A 13,638-nucleotide genomic window follows, 5' to 3' on the forward strand; every position below is an offset into this window, starting at 1 on the left:
CACACACACACACACACACACACACACACACACACACACACACACACACACAGAGCTTGTAGCTTATGCCGATCCGATACCACGTACATTATCACATGATGATGTGTCATTTACAGTCATATTTTTTTTTTGTTTCCGTTGACGTTGCACAAATGTTTTACACTCTTACTGTACATTATAATGTTACTAACTTGTAGCAGCACATTAACAATTATTAATGGAATGTGTATTTATTCCAAGATCAGTGGTTCTCAAACTCTTTCATTTCAAGGACCCCCATAACACTGAGAGTGTACACAATGGAACCAAATGGACCCGTAGGGGGTCCATTTGGTTCCATTTGTACACTCTCAGAGTTACAGACCTGTAGGAGTCCATTTGGTTCCATTTGTACACTCTCAGAGTTACAGACCTGTAGGAGTCCATTTGGTTCCATTTGTACACTCTCAGAGTTACAGACCTGTAGGGGTCCATTTGGTTCCATTTGTACACTCTCAGAGTTACAGACCTGTATAGGGGTCCATTTAGAACCCCCTCAAAGAACCCAGAGAGTCCCTATAGACCCCACTTTGAGAACCACTGTCCTAGATGTGTTTAAATGACACACGGTGGTATAGGATCGGTACTCGGTATCGACCAATACGCAAGTTTGGTTTCGGAATCAGTAAAAAGGGAAAAAATGGTAGCGATAAATTTCTATTTAACGAAATAAAATATGATTTATACCCGTTTCAAATGGTTAGCTCATAATAATAATATTAATAATAATAATAAGATGATAATGATAATGTCGTGTGTTCTTCTCAGTTCAGGAGGTTCCACACAGAGATCATCTCTGAGCTGGAGAGGAAGACGGACATGGATGTAAAATACATGACAGTAAGTAGTGTGTGTGTGTGTGTGTGTGTGTGTGTGTGTGTGTGTGTGTGTGTGTGTGTGTGTGTGTGTGTGTGAGTGAAAGAATGGAAATGGACAGAGATAATTTTAGGGTCAGACATATGGAGCAGTGGTTCTCAAACTTTTTCATGTCAAGGACCCCCAAATTGATATGTATTTGGCCGCAGACCCCCATCTGAAAAGGCTTTGTGCCGGGGACCTCCAAAGGCAAAGATTTGGGTTGAAAATATAGAAAAAATATAGCCAGATATAAGATTTGCACACATTTTCAAGTAAAAAAAAAAAAAGCAGATCTACAAGCTCATAGCGCGGCACTCAGTGCCGCTCTATGAGCTTGTAGATCTGTTATTTTTGAATAACCAAAGTATAAAACATGGTTAAAGTAGTACAAATTATTGTGACGCTATATATTAAGTAATTCTGCTGGGGACCCCATGGTACCCCACCAAGGACTCCTGGGGGTCCCCGGACCCCACTTTTAGAACCAATGATATAGAGGTTACATTTATAGGGGTCAGGGTTACAGGTGTGCCTTTTATACTTAGTTTTGCGGCGATGTTACGCACTGAAAATAGTCCATCCATACTCGCCATTTCCATCCACCGTCCATCCAGGCTATATGGGACTGCAAACACGACCTAACCCTATAACCCATGGTAGTTAAAAAGAGCCATCTGTTTACTGCTTTAACCCATTAAGACCTGAGAAGATTCTAGAAATGTCTTCTAAATCCTAAAAAAAAATTGGGAAAAAAAAACAATTTTTTTTTTCTCGATTTTTCAAAAATAGCAGATCTACAAGTTCATAGCGCGGCACTCGGTGCCGCGCTATGAGCTTGTATATCTGCTATTTTTGAATAGCCTAAAGAAATCTAAAGTGACACAGATGCGTTCCAGGTATCAATGGGTTAAGTACTTTATTTACAGTCATTTCTCCTGTGTTTTACTCTGTTGTCATGGCAACAGTCACAACGTGCAGCTATACAGACGGGGGAAGCACTGCAGTGTGTAGGAGGACATTAGATTACTATTCACTGTTTCTAGGAGACAGTGACACTTAGCTGTTCTTAGCCACATCTAAAAAACTAAACAACAAAACAAAAAATATGCACGTGCTATATTTGTTGTGTCTTGTTTCTGTTTTTATATTTACACATTTATATCTGTGATGGACAATAACGTTTCTGAATTAGGAGCATTTCACACATTTTCATTTTGTGTGTCTTTGGTGGATTATGGACAGTTCAGACACCTGCCCACCAAAGGTGTAGTTCCAGACGCTATATAGCATTCAGGTGGTGTAGTTCCAGACTCTATATAACATTCAGGTGGTGTAGTTCCAGACGCTATATAGCATTCAGGAGGTGTAGTTCCAGACTCTATATAACATTCAGGAGGTGTAGTTCCAGACTCTATATAATATTCAGGAGGTGTAGTTCCAGACTCTATATAATATTCAGGAGGTGTAGTTCCAGACTCTATATAGCATTCAGGAGGTGTAGTTCCAGACTCTATATAGCATTCAGGAGGTGTAGTTCCAGATTCTATATAGCATTCAGGAGGTGTAGTTCCAGACTCTATATAGCATTCAGGAGGTGCAGTTCCAGACTCTATAGCATTCAGGAGGTGTAGTTCCAGACTCTATATAACATTCAGGAGGTGTAGTTCCAAACTCTATATAGCATTCAGGAGGTGTAGTTCCAAACTCTATATAACATTCAGGAGGTGTAGTTCCAGACTCTATATAGCATTTAGGAGGTGTAGTTCCAGACTCTATATAGCATTTAGGAGGTGTAGTTCCAAACTCTATATAGCATTCAGGAGGTGTAGTTCCAGACTCTATATAACATTCAGGAGGTGTAGTTCCAGATTCTATATAGCATAGGTGTAGTGCCTGACTATGCTATATATTATATAGCATTCAGGAGGTGTAGTTCCTGACTATATATAGCATTCAGGAGGTGTAGTTCAGAGATTCAGGAATAGTCTGGCCACATGAGACTACCAGACGTGATGAGGGTATTTTTCCCCCCTCTTCATTCAGATTTCGTTTAAGAGGTCGTAGATGTGTTAACATAAGGTGATGTTTTTTCCCTCTCTTCGTTCAGGCCACGTTTAAGAGGTACCAAATGGAACACAAGCTGAAGCAGGACTCTCTGGAACGCTCCCAGTCTGACCTGAAGAAACTGAGGAGGAAGAGCCAGGGCAAGAACGCCAACAAGTACGAGAACAAGGAGAGCGAGGTGAGAAACACGCACGCACGCACGCGCGCGCACACATAAACATAAACATGCACGCACGCACGCACGCACGCACGCACACACACACACACACACACACACACTTCAACCTCATAAATTGAACGCACTGTTGAAAACACAAAGGAACTCTCTCGCTCTCCTTTACAACTGTGTACTATCTACACACACGCACGCACGCACGCACGCACGCACGCACGCACGCACGCACGCACACACACACACACACACACACACACACACACACACACATACATACATACATACATACATACATACATACATACATACATACATACATACATACATACATACATACAGACACACACGCTCACATACATACATACAGACACACACGCTCACATACATACATACATACACACACACATTCTACAGCCTCATAAATTAAACGTGCATGTGGCGATACAAAGGATCTCTCTTGTTCTTTAACACCTGTGCTATCTACACACACACGCACACACACACACACACACACACACACACACACACACACACAGACACACAGACACACAGACACACACACACACACACAGGAGCGGCCTCCCCTCTGGACACCGGAGACAAAGGAGATGTAACACTAGTCGGTGGCTTGTGTGTGTGTGTGTGTGTGTGTGTGTGTGTGTGCGTGTGTGTGTGTCCACCAGCCAGCTCGTGCGGGAGCACAACTGTTTGTTGTTAGAATGCTTTGGTTCATATGGGGGAGGGGGGAGGGGGGGGCTCACCCGTATGGACGCCTCGCTTCCGCACACGCTCTACGCTGCACGCCGTTGGGTAGCCAAAGGCATCTAAAATGACTCAGCATGTGTTCCCCGATTGAATCGGTGAAATAGTTTACAAAAAAGCCTCAGCTTTCAAATGTGTTTATAGATAGCGGCTCTGTGCAGTAGGTCTATGTCCAGTGGTGTAAAGTAACTAAGTACATTTACTCAAGTACTGTACTTATTTTTTACTTTACTGGAGTATTTAACATTTTCAGTACTTATACTTCTACTCCACTACATCTCAGTGGCAAATATTGTACTTTTACTCCACTACAATTATTAGAAAACCTTAGCTACTAGTTACTTTGCAATTGTCAATTATTATATTATGAAACATACATTAACCACTTCAGCCCTATTTTATACATAGGCAATTTGAAAATAGCCGATCTAACAGAAGATTGTAGATCTGCTATTTTCAAACATTTTAGTACTTTTACTTTTGGTACTTTACTGTAAGTACATTTTGATTCCAATACTTTTACTCAAGTAAATGTTTTATTCCTGACTTTTACTTTTTACTGCAGTATTGATACTTTCACTTTATTAAAACATTTAAGTACTGTTTCCACCGCTGTCTATAACAGAGGTCCACTCAGTACAGATAGTGTTTATATGTGCAGTAGGTCTATGTCAGAGGTCTTGCCCTGGTTCTTGCCCTGGTGGTTGTATTCCATTAGCTAACCTCCTTTTATTACAACAGTTCACACATCGCGCTGCTGTGTTCGCACATTGTTGTATTTCTCCCAGTGGGTATGGGAGTTTATTTTTTGTCGTTGGTCATGTTTTCAAACTCAGTTTAGGGTGTATGCAATCTGTTCTGTGGGACGTATGTGTCTCTGATAGTGCACAGGTGTTGAAAACTAGCACTCGTGCTATATACACTTTAAACCAGTGGTTCTCCACCAGTGGTCCTTGAAGGGATTCCAGGTGGTCCCCAGCTAAATGATGGAGAGTTGGTAACCAAATGGACCCTTATAGATCTTTAACTCTTGCGAGTGTAAAATTAAACCAAATGAACCCTTACGGGTCCATTTGGTTTAATTTTACGCTCGCAATAGTTATAATACTTTAAACAATGCATCTGGTTCATCCAATGTGATTGCGATGTCCATGTCAAATAAATAAACATAAAAATATCCTGGTATAATGGGTAGGTCGTTAGAAAGTGTAGCTCTGTTTCCACCAAATGCTGTGTGCAGATTCACGTTCCCTTATTTACACACAGCACAGGAGGACTCACCACACACACAGAGGACAACAAAGCACTTCCCACTGCAGTGTGGATTTAATACGTTTCTATTTGATACGTGACACAGTGGTTACAGACGGTGCAAAGAGTACTCAGAGTGACACAAGTGCAAACGTTTTGTGAGACGTGTGCTAGTGATTGACCAAGATATATGGCTACTATGCAGACATTATGTAGATCAATTTGTTCTCATGTTTCTTATGTGTTGTCTCTCTTTACTTTATTTGTTTATTTAGACAGGACAGAGCATATTAATGAACGTCACATGAACGTAAATACACCGGATTTAGCAAAGATGCTAATTTTCATCCGCGGTCCTCACAAAACATAAAATCTGAAAAACATAACATCAGAAAACAGACAAACGTGAAATACATTTAAATAACATTACATAGCCTAAAAATAAACCTAAAATATGATCACAAATGGTTGGTCTCAACCACTAATGTTAAGAATGTGATTCAGCCGGTAGTTTGTTTAGACAGATGCTGTTGGTTCATTGTTTACGCGGTATACAAGCTCATAGGCACGCTATGAGCTTGTATACTGTACCTGTTATTTTTGAATAGCCAAAGAAATCTATAGTGACACAGATGCGTTCCCGGATCGAATGAGATAAAGGCTAAAGAGCTGGAGAGACGGGGAGATCACTGTTACTGCACTAACACTCTAACAGCAATGATTACTATCAGAATATTGAGCTATTTATTTTTTAATGTAAGCGCCTTTGATATCAAGGATCCCCAAGTTGGTATCGTCTCAGTCGGGTGGAGACCTCAACAAGTCCAAAAATGTAACTTTTCAGGATTCAAATAAAAAAAAATAGCAAATTAGCAGATCTACAAGCTTCACGCCGCGTTTCGAGCTTGTAGATCTGCTACTTTTTGATGCTTTTGTGTGACACTGTTGTATTAAAAAAAAAAAACACTCCGGGCACCTAGGCTGCTAATGCATGGCGTGTCGCGGGTTCGAATCTCGATCCAGACAACCTTTTCTGCGTGTCACACCCCATCTCTCCCCCCCCCCCCCCCCATTTCCTGTCAGTTTACTGTATCTATCAATAAAGGCAGAAAAGCCACAAAAACACAAAAAGTTAGAAAATGGAGTTAAGAGGTTTCTGCCCGACAACAACGATATGCATCGGGCCAATAGGCCAATAGGCCATGGACCCTTGTTTTCTTTCAATGTCTCCTCTTTCCTACGACAACGAATTCTACCCGCTTTTTGAACTCCTGTAAACCAGTGACGGGACAACAAAGACCATGTAACACTAGTCCATGGCACTGTGTGTGTGAAGTCTGCCCGCCGGCGAGCTCGTGCGGGAGCACAAACGTTTGCTGTTAGATGCTTTGTGTGTGTGTGTGTTTGCGTGTGGGTGTGGGTGTGGGGGTGTGGGTGTGTCCAGGGGGGATCCATGCCCATATATGGAAGCTACACTCGCTTCTGCACACATGCTACGCTTACGAGTATTTTTTACTCTACTTCAGTAGTTTCACTCCACTACATTTCAAAGACAGATGTTGTACTTTTTTAATCCACTACATTTCTAGTGAGGGACCCCGTGAACTATGAACGACTCTCTCTCTCTCTCACTCTATTTCCTTCTTTCCTTGTGCTCTGTCTCTCGGCCATGTCTCTCTGACTCCTTCACCTCTCTTTCTCTCTCTCTCTCTCCGTCTGACCTCCTGACCCCGGATATCTGTCCCTCACCTTTTCACCTCAGTAGGAGTTGAATGTTCCCTTGCTTTACTGCTATCTGACAGACAGACAGACAGACAGACAGGGAGACAGACAGACAGACAGACAGACAGACTTTAGATCGGCTATTTTCAAAGAGACAAAGTATAAAACGGGGCTTATTTAATGGTTAATGTATGTTTTGTAATAATAAAAAATCTACAAAGTTAACCCATTGCAACAGACTTACAAAAACAAAATATTATGAAATAATCACTTAAGCCCTTTGTGTAATTTGTACTTTTGAATATTTCAATTCTTTGTTCTCCAGTACTTTAACTCAATCATAGATTTGACAGAGCAACGTACACATGTAGTGGAGTAATATTTGACCATGTGGTATATCTAGAATTTGACTCCAGTACTACAGGAGTTGAGTATTTTGTCGGCTCCCGTCTGCGCCCGCATGGAAGCCATCTATCACTCTCTACAACACTGTGGAGTGATGGATTGATGAGTCTGGTGTTTACACACAGCAAGGAGAACACACACACACACACACACACACACACACACACACACACACACACACACACACACACACACACACACACACACACACACACACACACACACACTGTGCATCTTTATAGAGTAATTGTGTTTGACACATAACAGACAAAGTGCAAAGAGAGTGCACAACGCTTTGTGAGACATGAGACATGCACGATGAGTCATCGTATATATACTGTACTGCAGTGGTTCTCAACCTGTGGGTCGGGACCCCCAGGGGGGTCCCCACATGATTTTTTGGGGGGTCCCCAGATGACAGTTAAGTGACAATTTAAGGAATTTTTATACCTAATACCTAAAAAAATAATGAAATGAAATGATAAAAGACCATTACTGCATCAAAGGTAATCAACAAACTATTCTATAGAAACTGGTCAAACATTGGCCAAATTGTCAAATAATATAAGAAAGAGGCAAATAGACGACCTACAAGCTCAAATAGACGATCTACAAGCTCACAACGCCTCGCTTTGCGAGGCGTTGTGAGCTTGTAGATCTGCTATTTTCACAATATTTATCTGTGGAACCGAGTCAAACTAATGTAATGCCTCAACTCCTACATTTCCAAGTGCTTGTCTGGGTGGGGGGTCCCCATTTCAAATATGATTATTTTGGGGGGTCCCCATTTCAAATATGATTATTCTGGGGGTCGTGGCCTGAAAAGGATGAGAACCTCTGTACTGTATACTGTACTGTACGTTAATCTGCATGTGCACTTACTTAGTCAATGATCTATACGGCAGTGATTAGCAACCTTTTTTCATTTCATGGACGCAGACTTTGACATGCATTATTAGGTCACAAACCCATCTACTACCAAAAAAATGACACCCTGTGTGAAGTGGGCGGTGTCTTGCTAGCTAATCACAATACTGAATGGAGTCAACCAATCATGTACAAAAGATAAATACATTTATTGAAACACTCTTTATGATGGACGAAACCATAACTTTAAAAAAAACAATTTATGTTTTTTTTAAAGTTATGGTTTCTTATATAGGGCTATGCACATGTGTCATGTGACACTGGCCAATCACAGTCCTGAATAGATTGTGATTGGCCAATCACAGCGCAGGATAATTGTACAAATCTCCAAACCTCACTTATAGGGGCGGTTTCACTGCCCAAGATAATTGTACAAATTTCCAAACCTCACTTATAGGGGCGGTTTCACCGCCCAAAAATAAGTTAATTAAATAGATAAATACAATAATAAAATGACAGTTCAGAAGAAATGACCTCAGATTTAATACTATTAAGACCTGGAACGCATCTGTGTCATTTTTAGATTTGAGCTAAAAAGCATTATTTTACACTTTGGCTATTCAAAAATAGCAGATATACAAGCTCATAGCGCGGCACTCGGTGCCGCGCTATGAGCTTGTAGATCTGCTTTATTTTGTTTTATCGTGAAAATGGGTGCAAATCTTTGAATATATATATATATTAGTGAAGCGAACATTTTTAACTCAAATCTTTGCTTCTGGGGGGTCCCTGGAACAAAATATTTTGAGATGGGGGGTCCACTGTCAAATACATATCATTTTGGGGGTCCTTGACATGAAAAAGATTGATCACCACTGATATAGAAACATATGTTTTTTCAGAATACTGTTGGGATTTTACTATTTTGTCTCATCTGTTTAATAAAGTAGGTAGCTGATATATTGCACTTTTACCTTAGCGCTAGGTTTACTCTTTGGTTGCTTGTTTTTGCAGAAAATGCACTTAAGACTTCTGGTGATTAGTAGTTTTCGTTCCCTACCTATGTTGAATGCACTTATTGTAAGTCGCTTTGGATAAAAGCGTCTGCTAAATGACTGTAATGTAATAATGTAATGTAATGATTTAGGAGACATTTGTAGAATCGGCTTCAGGTCTTAATGGGTTAAAAGAACTGACAGTTGCAGCAAAGACCCCTCTCCCTCACACTCTCTCACTCTCGCTCTCTCTCGCTCACACACACTTATCTTAGACACCAAACATGCGGACATACTGGAAGAGCCAGTCAGCAGCACACTGGTCTAAAAATAAAGACGGAGAGAAACCCATTGTCTAAGAAATCTTATCTTTCTCTGAACATCCTGTGTTTTGATCGACGGTTCCTCTTAACACAGAAACTCATCTAATTTCTGCCCGTTCCATCATGTGACTTCTGACGACGTTATCATATCTGTTATGTTTCGGTTTTAATCCTGATTGACGTCCCCAGTACTCCGTACAGAGACAAAGAAGCACATTCCGACTGATGCCTGTTGTTTTGGGTCCTATGTGATCCTAAGTGGGTTCCGGGGACCCCCAAGGGTCCTTGAGGGAGTTCCAGGGGGTCCCCAGCTAAATGATGGATAGTTAGTAACCAAATGGACCCTTATGGGTCTGTAACTCAGAGAGTGTACAAATGGAACCAAATGGACCCTAACGGGTCCATTTGGTTCCATTTGTACACTCTCAGAGTTACATTAACATTGATTTTACAATACATTGGGGTCCCAGAGATAAAAATGCCATTACATGGGGGTCCGTAGCCTAAATGCATGTCAAACTGGGGGGTCCTTGAAATTAAAATGGTTGAGAATCACTGCTAGAGCCGTAAAAAAATCTTCTCTTATGGGGGTCCGTGGCACATCTTTTCAAATGAGGGTCCGCGGGCTAATAAGTGTAATTTTGGGGGTCCTTGACATGAAAAGGTTTGAGAACCACTGTCCTACACCACTGATTACTGATGGTTTGACCGATATTTTGTGGTGAAAAAGTGCAAAATCTTATAAAAAATATATAATTGGAATTTAGATTTAATGTTTCTGTGTCAGAATACACAAAGATTATATATTATATTTATACTATATATTTAACTTTATATTATAACATTTAAGCCCTAATCAAAAAATTATAATCAGTCGATCTACAACCTCACAAGCTTTGAGCTTGTAGATCGGCTTTTTTCCCCCTTTTTTTAAAGGTTAAATATCTGCTACAAAGGAAAGTCATTGTCTTAACTTAAGACTGTCAGGGTGCTGTTTTTAGTGCATGCCACGCCCACCTGCCACTCCCACAAAGAGCGACGGCGAGGGACTCGTCAACTTAAGGTCAAAGTTACAACCGTGATGGAGCACGAAAAGCCCCCTGACTCACACATACTGCAGCTGATCAGCACACACATGCACGTGCGCTTCCTTCCATGCATGTGCGCTTTTTAATTGGTGGTGGCTGTTTGTTGCACGGTCGGTGTGTTTTGTCAACACTGTTGTACCCGGGCTGTCTTGCCATAGGAAACGACCCACTGACACGCGCACACACACACACACACACACACACACACAGACACACGCGCGCGCACACACACACACTCTTGTTGGGGTACTTTAAACAGTATTTATGGTGTTGCTGGTTTGTGTCCCATGGATGCAGCACACCATGTTCCAACTATGATGTGTTGAGAAAAGTGGAAAGTTTCAAACTGATGCAACTCAATAAGAAATAACAAACACCTCCTCATTTATATTCTATCTCACTCACTCACTCACTCACTCACTCACTCACTCATTCAGTTCAGGGTCTTGAGAAAACATGCGTTTGCATTGCCAAAGCAAAAGTGGAACAAACCAATGTATGTACAATTAAATGGGAATAAGGAAATGTCTAAACTGCTGTGTTGCATTGCAACTTCCTATCTTACAAGAAACCATAAGAATTGTGCATTTTCTGTCAGAAATAGTTGTACATCCACATAAGAAAGGTTAGCTTGGGATACACTTTTGAAATAGTATCTCTATCTCTCTCTCTCTCTCTCTCTCTCTCTCTCTCTCTCTCTCTCTCTCTCTCTCTCTCTCTCTCCTTCCTTCTTTGTGCTCTGTCTCTCGGCCGTGTCTCTCTGACTCCTTCACCTGTCTTTCTCTCTCTCTCTCTCTCTCTCTCTCTCTCTCTCTCCGTCTGACCTCCTGACCCCGGATATCTGTCCCTCACCTTTTCACATCAGTAGGAGTTGAATGTTCCCTTGCTTTACTGCTATCTGACAGACAGACAGACACACAAACAGGGAGGGAGGGAGACAGACAGACAGAAAGACAGACTTTAGATCGTTCTATTTTTGAAGAGACAAAGTATACAGTAGGGCTTAAACGTTTTTTTTTTGTAATAATACAATCTACAAAGTTAACCCATTAATACCGAGAACGCATCTGTGTCATTTTAAGATTTCTTTGGGCTATTCAAAAATATCTGCTTTTTTTTTTTAAATAGCCAAATAAATGTGTTTCCGGAATTGAATGAGGGTTAACTCGTCACAAAAGTTTTCAAATCATTTAGAGGGATCAAAAGTACACCATTTACCCTCTGAGATGTACTATGTTCCGTTCCGTTGATCCAAGCCGGAACACAGTCGATCGATTGATCTAAATCGTATCTTTCTCTGAACATCTTGTGTTTTTGATCGACGGTTCCTCGTAACATAGAAGCTCATCTAATGTCCGTCCATCATGTGACTTCCAGTGGTGTAAAGTAACTAGGTACATGTACATGTACTCAAGTACTGTACTTTTATACCTAGCTATTTTCATAGCTATTTTCAAACATTTTACTACTTTTACTTTTGGTACCTTAAGTACATTTTGATGCCAATACTTTTGCACTTTTACTCAAGTACATTTTTTTATTCCGGACTTTTACTTGTAACAGAGTACTTCTACATTGCAGTATTAACACATTGGGTGCCAGAGGTTTATTAAAATATTATACGTTGAGTGCCTGCATTTCTTCCATCCACTTGCGTTATACGTTTCGTGCTGTATAAGCCCCGACGCGGAAGTGCATGTAAACAAAGCGTGCGTGCGAGACGGCGGAGGGTCCCGACTAACGCCTGGAACAATAATATTTCCAACGCGATCCTCCATTGCAGCGTGATCGCCGATCGAAAACGGCTCGTTTCCACCACGTTAAAAGAAATGGAGATATTAAGCTTTTAGTCAAGGAGATAACATTGAAAACGCCGACCGGAAGGATTTTTGACATGGAGCCAGATCCAGCCTCTTCTTCTCAGAAACTCCTTGGGTGATGTCAAAGTTTCGTTTTAGCGCCCCACGTGGCCCACATGTATAAAAATAGAATTGGGTCAAAAACGGTCCGGACCGTTTTCGGCACTTCTCGTTTGGATCCTCAAAAACGGTCCGGACCGTTTTTGGCATTCAATGTGTTAATACTTTTACTTAAGTAAAACATTTTAGTACTTTTTCCACCACTGGTGACTTCTGACGACATCATCACATCTATTATGTTTCTGTTTTAATCCTGATTGACGTCCCCGCTCCGCACAGAGACAAAGAAGCACATTCTGACCAATGCCTGATTTGTTTTGGGTTCTGTACGATGCTGAGTCCTACACCACAAGACATGACTGACAGCATACAGACACAGTGTGCTTGGATAAAAAAAAATTACAACGATTTTTTTTGCCCCGGCTCATCTGAAAACAGAGTCTTGTGGCCAAATTGAATAGATCTGCCACAATATTAGATGATAAGACTGGCAGATAGGTTGCACCAGAATGCAGTCTTTAAAGATCCAGTGGTTTAAAAAACATGACTGGGGGATCCTTTATGTTAAACCCATAGTTTGACGATGACAAGCTTGTAATTTTGCAATCCTGCAAAAATGTAATTTGAATTTAGATTTAAAGTTTCTGTTTGAGAATATTTAACTCATAAGCAAAAAATAAAAATAAGGTTTTTTTAATACAAATTTCAATATTAATCTTAAATTCATGAAAGGTTACATTTAAAGAATAATTATTTAACTAATTAAACTGCAATCTAAAAAAAAATCTGCCGATATCTTATCTTATATACAAGTTCACAAGCTTTGAGCTTGTAGATTGGCTATTTTATTAGTATTTTTTAAGGTTAAAAATCTGCTACAAACATAATGCTGCATACAGTAATTTACCGCTAGTGGTGTCAACAAAAGTCAAAGAAAGCCTGTAATGTCTTCAAAGAAAGCCATTGTCTTAACTCATGGCTGTCTGGGTGCTATTTTTAACCCCCCCCCCCCCCCCCCCCCCCCGCACACCTGCCACAAACTATTCTCAGTGAGGGACTCGTCAACTTAACGTCAAAGTTCCAACCTGTGACGGAGCACGAAAAAAACCCTGACTCACACACACCCTGTGACAGCAGCTGATCAGCTATAGCCTGTCGGACGGGCGGCGT

The 13,638-nt window shown here is 40.9% G+C and overlaps 1 protein-coding gene across 2 annotated transcripts in view; it reads left to right on the plus strand.

Annotated features, from left to right (window-relative positions):
* Positions 1 to 13,638, plus strand: part of LOC308099716 (BAR/IMD domain-containing adapter protein 2-like 1) — a 90,190-nt gene that overhangs the window by 38,611 nt on the left and 37,941 nt on the right. The window contains exons 5-6 of one of the 2 annotated variants that reach the window (XM_080448459.1): positions 808 to 879; positions 3,005 to 3,139. In XM_080448459.1, the coding sequence (XP_080304585.1) occupies positions 808 to 879; positions 3,005 to 3,139 (207 nt within the window). The remainder of the gene's footprint in view (positions 1 to 807; positions 880 to 3,004; positions 3,140 to 13,638) is intronic. The other variant, XM_080448460.1, reaches the window with a different exon arrangement.

This window comes from Gymnoscopelus braueri (assembly GCF_963280865.1).
Source record: "Gymnoscopelus braueri genome assembly, chromosome: 13".
Classification (NCBI taxonomy): Eukaryota; Metazoa; Chordata; class Actinopteri; order Myctophiformes; family Myctophidae; genus Gymnoscopelus; species Gymnoscopelus braueri.